This window comes from Brienomyrus brachyistius, unplaced genomic scaffold (assembly GCF_023856365.1).
Source record: "Brienomyrus brachyistius isolate T26 unplaced genomic scaffold, BBRACH_0.4 scaffold112, whole genome shotgun sequence".
NCBI lineage: Eukaryota > Metazoa > Chordata > Actinopteri > Osteoglossiformes > Mormyridae > Brienomyrus > Brienomyrus brachyistius.
In genome coordinates, this window is record NW_026042387.1 from 210,252 (window position 1) to 217,861 (window position 7,610).

General features: G+C 39.7%; 1 protein-coding gene across 1 annotated transcript; it reads right to left on the bottom strand.

Moving 5' to 3' along the window:
* Nucleotides 1-1,050: 1,050 nt before the first annotated feature.
* Nucleotides 1,051-5,527, bottom strand: tmem244 (transmembrane protein 244). The gene is made up of 6 exons (XM_049004605.1): nt 5,435-5,527; nt 4,714-4,799; nt 4,237-4,313; nt 3,904-4,029; nt 3,010-3,054; nt 1,051-1,233 (listed from the first exon to the last, which is right to left on the bottom strand). The coding sequence occupies exons 1-6, from the start codon at nt 5,525-5,527 to the stop codon at nt 1,136-1,138; spliced, it is 525 nt and encodes a 174-aa protein (XP_048860562.1). The 3' UTR covers nt 1,051-1,135.
* Nucleotides 5,528-7,610: the final 2,083 nt, after the last annotated feature.

Sequence of the window (7,610 nt, forward strand, 5' to 3'; positions counted from 1 at the left end):
CAGGTCCAGGGCTTCTCCATGGAAGTCATGCCTCAGGTGGTTTGACCCCCTGTGTAAACAGCCCTCCCCACCCCCTTAATCCTGTCCTTAGCCTTTATATAATCACATTAAATGATTAATGTCCATCTTTAGCTGGCATCTTCTTGCAAATACTGTGCTGTGTAGGAAGTGTCTCATGTGGGAAAGGTCAAAGTTGTGGGGCCTTCTTCATCCTGAATATAAGAATTGCATGGAGACAATTGGAATTACCTTATTTTTTAAAAAAGGACTTGGTAACACTTTACGACTGTAATGATCGGTATAAGAATGAATAAGGCATTACAGCATCTTCTATCGACAGTCATAAGGTATTATAATATTGATTATAATACTTCCTAAGCTCCAATGAAGCACTCAGGGTAACACTTTACTTAAACCAGTCATCATAATGCATTCCTAAAGTATTATAAACATCTATAACCATTTATAAAAAGGGGTAACATATTATAGTCATGTGTGTTATGCATTATGAATGTTTCATGAAGCTTGCATCTATAATGCACTATAGATACCTTCATAATGCATTATAAGGGTTGGTATGAGAATGAATAAAGCATTACAGCATCTTCTATTGACAGTCATAAGGCATTATAGTGTCGATTATAATAAACAAACAAACAAATAAACAGGCGCTCCTTTCAAAGACGGATTGTAACACAGGGACCTTTCAACGTCTTCAATACTGAGGAGGGACAATATGAAATATCTTTAAATATTACACAGAAAAAGCAAAGATTATCCTCTATACAAATCAGACTTCATTTTCACTGCCTGTTGATCCAGTTGGATTTTCGCTTAAATAACATCAGCAGGGCTAACATAGGTACAGTATCATCAGTTTTCCAAGCGTGACAGACCCTGAGGAATCTGCATCAAACCACTGATATGCAACTAAGCGGCAGCTTTATTTTAGTGAAAACATAATTCTATACATTTATTTACACCAAAAAGGCAGTAAAGTAATGGCAAAAATAAGTTATCTTTGAACAGAATGTAAAATATACACAATTACACAAAATGGCCAACTGTACGTAACAAAAATTAACTACACACACTTAAGTATAACTTGAGTACTTTTAAAGATAAACAATGTGAGCTAGAAGTTCTGAAGATCAGCTGGATGCACAAAATTACTTCTGAGAAGCATGTATGCAAGAAGCTGTCCGGTGAAAATCATCATTAGCAACCCGGCACCTGGGGAAGAGGAACACAAAGTTTGTTAATGGTGTGTTTTCTGTCAGGTTATCGCCTCTAAAACATATGTAGCTATCAAACCACACAGGAATCGCAGGGAGCAGAACACCACACCACTACACTTCACTGCTAAGGCTAAAGCAGCCGGATCCCCTTCTGCTGACAGTATATATGACCTTTCATATATGTTTTTGTTCATCATCATCAAAATGACATTTTGCTGAATGCATACACCAGCCTGTATTCTTACAACTTCTAAAGGAATCAATTTAGGTTTTTCTGATCTTTGACTCCCTGTACAGCACGTTTGTCCCTAAAAAACATTTGATGCTAAAATGATTATAGTGAGGATCGTGATGAGACTGTAAATGCCATCCTCTGGATAGGTGCTGCACATATCTCCAATTACCTCAAGGATGACACGATGATTAATCAACTAGATTCTGATCAAAATTATGCTAATTCTTGGAGAATATCGACTGTTGCACCTTAAGGAGAGAAAACGAAATGCTTCAGCAAATATTCAATGTCATGAAATGTTAAATTTAAAACTTTATATAAATGAACCATTCGAGGTTAAGACAACTGCAATTGTGTTGTGTCTGTGCAATGACAAAAAAGTTTCCGAATCTTCAATCTTTGTGTAATTTGCTTTGTCTGATATGAAAATGAAAAGCACAAGTTCCAAGGATACAGCTTTTATACTTGAAAAAAAAAAAAAAAAAAAAAATATATATATATATATATATATATATATATTAAACATCAAGTTTGCACATTATGGATGTAACACAGTCACACAATTACCTCAGTCTGACTGACTGTGACGTGATGGTAGCAGAACAACAGGACAGTGCTGGGTTCAATCAGTGTCATGTTTCCATAGTGACTAATCGGTTAATGAGCTCCCAATTGGACTGATTATTCTACTAGAGATAACTCTGGCCAATTGGGTGGATTCCAAAGGTATGTATAAGGGGGAACTTGAAAGGGCCTCTTCAGATGTGTAATGGTGTTAGTTGTTGATGATCCAGGGCAGGAATGGGCATCATGTTCACAAACGGCCAGTGTGTGTACAGGTTTTAGGGTAACCTTTAGGTCAGCTGTTCAAACCCAGGTGTGAGGACTCTTCAGCCAATCAGTCCTCTAATTAGTAATCTCATTAGGGAGCTGCAGTGAAAATCCACATACGCAACGGCCCTTTCTGGGTAAGACTGCCCCCCTCTGATCTAGGGTGTTAAGGTTTAGGTCTGTGTTTAGTACCTTTCATTTTATGGGGCTTAGGCATTTGCTCTGTAAATCTTTTTTTGGTTCAAGCCTCCTTCCTGCTCATGTGACGTGACTCAAAAAAGATCGTGTTGTACATAATCCTGCAGCCTTAATGTATTCTGAAATACCCCTACTGTGTAATTATACTTCAGTTTACATTAGCAAATGTTAACCAGGACAATATACATAACGTCATTTTTACCCATTTTCGCAGATAAACAGGCATTTTTTATGGAAGCGATTATTTCTCAAAGGTACAACAGAAGTGCATGTGTTATGCCCCCTGGTCCTGCAGGTGCTTACTGCACACCTCTCCCTCTAGCTTCATTAACGGCACAGTCCCCAATTTCCCAGAATGCAAAGCATCTTTAGGACGCCCATTATATCCACAGTGAACACAATATCAAGGAGGGGGAAAAATCTATTAATTTCATGAATTATTAATGGCACACTGAGTGCTTCTTGCCATGACTTTGTTCCTACTTTGTCAGAGAAAGTGTGTCATACCCAGTGCAGCCCACCAGTGCTCCGCAGATGGAAAATCAGACATCACTGCAAGGAGAGCAGAGGACAGGGACAGGCTAAGCACACGGGCCACTCCTATGAGGAAGCCTTTCAGTGCTAGATTTTTGAAGCGAATACAAAATTAAACCCATAGACAAGATAACTGGATGTTATAACAATGAAATTTATATGAAACTGTATAACTTTAATATTAAAGGATACTCTAAACTTGGGGGGATACAAAAATGCAGTGGTACTTTATGTATTAACCAGAAACTGGTGTTATTTACATGATGATCCCATGTTCGTTCAGCATCAGTCATCCATAATGGTTAATGTATTTCATGCAGTTACTGTATTTGCTCATGATTTCTGCTTCAGTAGTAACTGAGTTACTAAATTACTTGTGTCCCCTTAAGTAAAGCTTTAGCAGGTAATATGAAATGATGGTGTTGTTCTACTCAGGATCACTCAGTTTGCTTTTCCTTCAAATGCAAAGCTGAAAGTTTTCCAAAGACAAGAAATTTGGAAAAAAAAACGGAATCGACTAATTCTGTTAAATTGGTGCATGGCAGTACCCTGAGACACTCAGGCGAAATTAAGTGTTTTCCAGATATAAAAAAAACAATATTCAAAGCTATATTTGAAAAATCCATCCATCCATCCATACATTCTATAACTTCTGTTTCTGGTCAGGGTCACTGGGGGTGTCTGGACCCCATTACAGGTACAAGCCTGGGGTACTCACTTAAAGGCAAAAAAATCAGCAGTCTAAATTATTCAAAACTGTTGTTTTTGATCAAAGCCACTCCTTAAAAATCCATCCTTTCCTCTATGATGCTGATGTCCCTGGATGTCTCCAGGCCTGAATATCCTCTAGCACGTGACAGTGTTTACCTGCTACAGTGAAGCCGACGTGGATAAGGGTGATGGTGATGGCATAGTCCCACACGCACTGTTCGACCAGCCACCCAAACAGCAGGCCACTAATGAGGTACGTGACCTCGGTGGAAATCACACTCACTGTACGTGGAAAGGGGAGTCTGTCACACAGACCTGCCGGCTGTAAAGCTAGTTATCCCCGTTCTTCACACTAATCATTGTCACGCAGGTTTAGTAGTCTTCATTACAACCTATCCCACTACTGTAACCAATGCTAAGAATTGATCTGTACCGATAAGATAAGATAAGATACATTCATTATAGCATTGCAGTCTTGTTCAAACTTACCTAAATATTTTGGATTTTCCCATGAATCCTGTATAGTGAAGTCAAAAGGTGCCAACCAGATATGAACATCTTCCAACCTAATAATTAGGATAGATAAACCATGTGAAATCAGTTGATATAAAGTATGCAGCAAGTGTATTGTTTGAGTGTAAGTAGGTGAGAACCCAGGCACAGTACTAGTAGATTATTTCCAGATATGAATTTAAACACAGTGTAGTTATCTCTCCATGAGAGGCTCTCACTGACTTCAATTCTCAATAATCACATAGTTTGTTAAAGGTTATGCCAGCGACAGTTACCAGCAGGATGTCTGCTAGAGGTATAAAAACAATCGAAGAAGTCATATGATACCACATAAGTGTATCTGCCCGAGTCTTCGAGACAGGAAGTCACATTCACCCGTAGCACACCACATGCGGTCGGCACAGAGAGAAAGTAAGGAAGTGCTCCGTTTTATTTTTCTACGTTTCAACCCACCTGAGAAAGCCAACGCAGAGACTGATGGTGATGTAGTACAGGGAATAGAAGGAGCCCAAGCAGATCAGCAGTTTCCACAGGACAACCTGACAAAAGACGCAGAAACAACAGTTATTTTATTCACATATTCACCAAATTATATACAAGAGAAAGATATGCATTTTGTCCGAGATATATATACTGAATATATTTAAAGCTAAGTACACAAATTCTGGATGGACTTCAATATCTAATAATAATAATAATAATAATAATAATAATATATTTTTTAATGTATTCACTTAAAAAACCCATGATGTGATTAAAGATTCAGAAATGTTCTTACAAGCAATGAGATTAAGTTAGTGACCTTCCCAAGCAAATAATACAAAGTAAGCAATACATAAATAGATTAACAATATATGAAGTAAACTAAATACATATATAAGTAGTAAAATAATTATTTAAAAGAAATACATTGTAAACAGGCTGTGTAAACAATAACTGCTGTAATAACAAAGTACAGGTGTGGCAACTGAAGTAGATCTTTACATTAATAGTATGAAAGGAAGCTCTGAGGTGGGATTCCTGTGGTTCTCATTTCCTAGCTGGTAGGATGCAATGCTCTCCAGGAAATGAACATGCAGACCAGTGTGGGCTCACAGTCACCAAAACATATGGGATCCAGCTCCGGAGCAGCGCTGGATCTCGCCTGGAGTTCCCAGAGGCCTAAGAACCTTACCCATGTTTCCTCAGTCTTGGTCTCAGTCGGTATTGGCCCACGACGCTTGATTAGCGTAGCGCCACAACACCTGTACCAGTAGTCCAACAACATGAATAGAGGCTGGTTCCTTTATGGGGACAGACGGTGGCAGGTAGGGCATCACAGCAACGGGGGACAGACCTAATGGGATTACCAACTTGAAAAGCTTCTCTCAAGCTGGCCTGGATTGAGCCCAGTCCCGGCCGGCCGGCCCACATCCACTGCCCACAGCCGCTAAAAATACGTTAGCATCGCAGCCGCTAAAAATATGTTAGCATCGTTTGGCTTCTGCACGTCGAGCCTCTGCGTTCGCTTTCAGTGTTGAGGATATTAATTTGGCATTATTTTGTTGGGATATAAACAGCTGCCAGATAACTGGGAAGCAAGCCAGACTTGATTTTGAGCAAATTAAATGCAAATAGGTCACACAGCCACTGTGACTGAAGCTACTTGAAATGCTTGTTTTTCTCCCAGCCATCCATTATGAAACCCTTGACATGGCATCCATGGAGTAGATGATAAGATCTACAAATAACATACTTCTAAGAAAATTCTGAGATCAACCCCCCCCCCCCCACACACACACACACACACATCTCACATGCATGTACAGCTTGACTGAGTGGCTGGGGTGTTCTATGCAAATCCACCCTGCCCTGAACTTTATACGTCCATCTAGACCAATAGGAATGGACCATAGCAATAGAGATATTCAACATAAAGAACAACAGAACAACAATGTATTTGTATGTTTCTGTAATCCAGTGCCATTTGTTGTTAGCCTAAATGAAATGATACCTCTTTGGCTGTAGTACCTGCATGTAGGTCTGCATGTGAGAAACGCTAAAATGCTTCAGATGACACATGAGATATTAATAAAACTGCATGAAAAAAAACAAACATTCTCTACAAGATGGAAACGTTCATGTTTTTGTCATATAAATACAGCACTGACTCCACATGGTGGTGCAGTGGTTAGCACTGTTACCGCACACCTCTGGGACCCGGGTTTGAGTCTCCGTCTGGGTCACATGTGTGTGGAGTTTGCATGTTCTCCCCATGTCGTTGTGGGGTTTGCTCCGGGTACTCCGGTTTCCCCCCACAGTCCAAAAACATGCTGAGGCTAATTGGACTTGCTAACTTGCATGTGTGAGTGAATGGTGTGTGAGTGTGACCTGTGATGGGCTGACCCCCCATCCTGGGTTGTTCCCTGCCTCATGCCCATTGCTTCTAGGATAGGCTCCGGACCCCCCGCGACCCAGTAGGATAAGCGGTTTGGAAAATGCATGGATGGATGGATGGATGGATGACTCCACTGTTGGTACCAAAAACTAAACGGGAGAAGCGTAACTATTAAATTCCATAGTAGGCCTATAATGTCACAGGTGTCTGCATGAGAATCCTTTAACAGTTATTTATTTATTTTTGTTGCTGGGGAGACTTTCGCCGCATTTTACCACCATCCGTCCTGGACGGTGCTTTTTTGTTGACATCTTGTAGACAGGAGGCAGATGGCCCAACCTGGCAGCTCTGGATGAATGCTTTAACCACTCGAATAATTATTACTACCAATTTTGGTCCAATAAAACCACCCAAGGCAGTGGCTCTCGCGAGGCTTCTCCCTGACAAAGACCCTGACGAAAGAAGTCTTCGCATCTAGTCCCAGCATCTCCTATAAATTTAAGCAAATTACTTGGTCAACACATCAGGGTAACGGGAGACTGACAGAGGCAAAAAAAAAAAAAAAACTTAAAGGGATGCCCAGTCACTTAACACAACAAACTAAAATCAAGATTCTGCCTATAGCTTATAAATAATATCTTACCAGAACCCAAAATCCAAACTAACAGGAAGCCTAAGACTATGACTGACAATGAGATACATGCTAGAAGGTAACCAAACTACAGAACCACTGACAAATGCTGAGAGAAATATAGTTCGTTATATACAGAGAATCTTAGCGTGGCTTATAAACACAGATTGAATTACTGTATTTGATACAATAATTAGTAGCATACTATGAAATATCTAAGTATAACGTATTAAATATGACTTCCAACATACAGAAAGATGCTTCTATATAACAACCATTTTGCCACATAAAACTATATGTATCAGTTATTCAAGTAATGAGAAGTCTTTAATTTTAGACTGG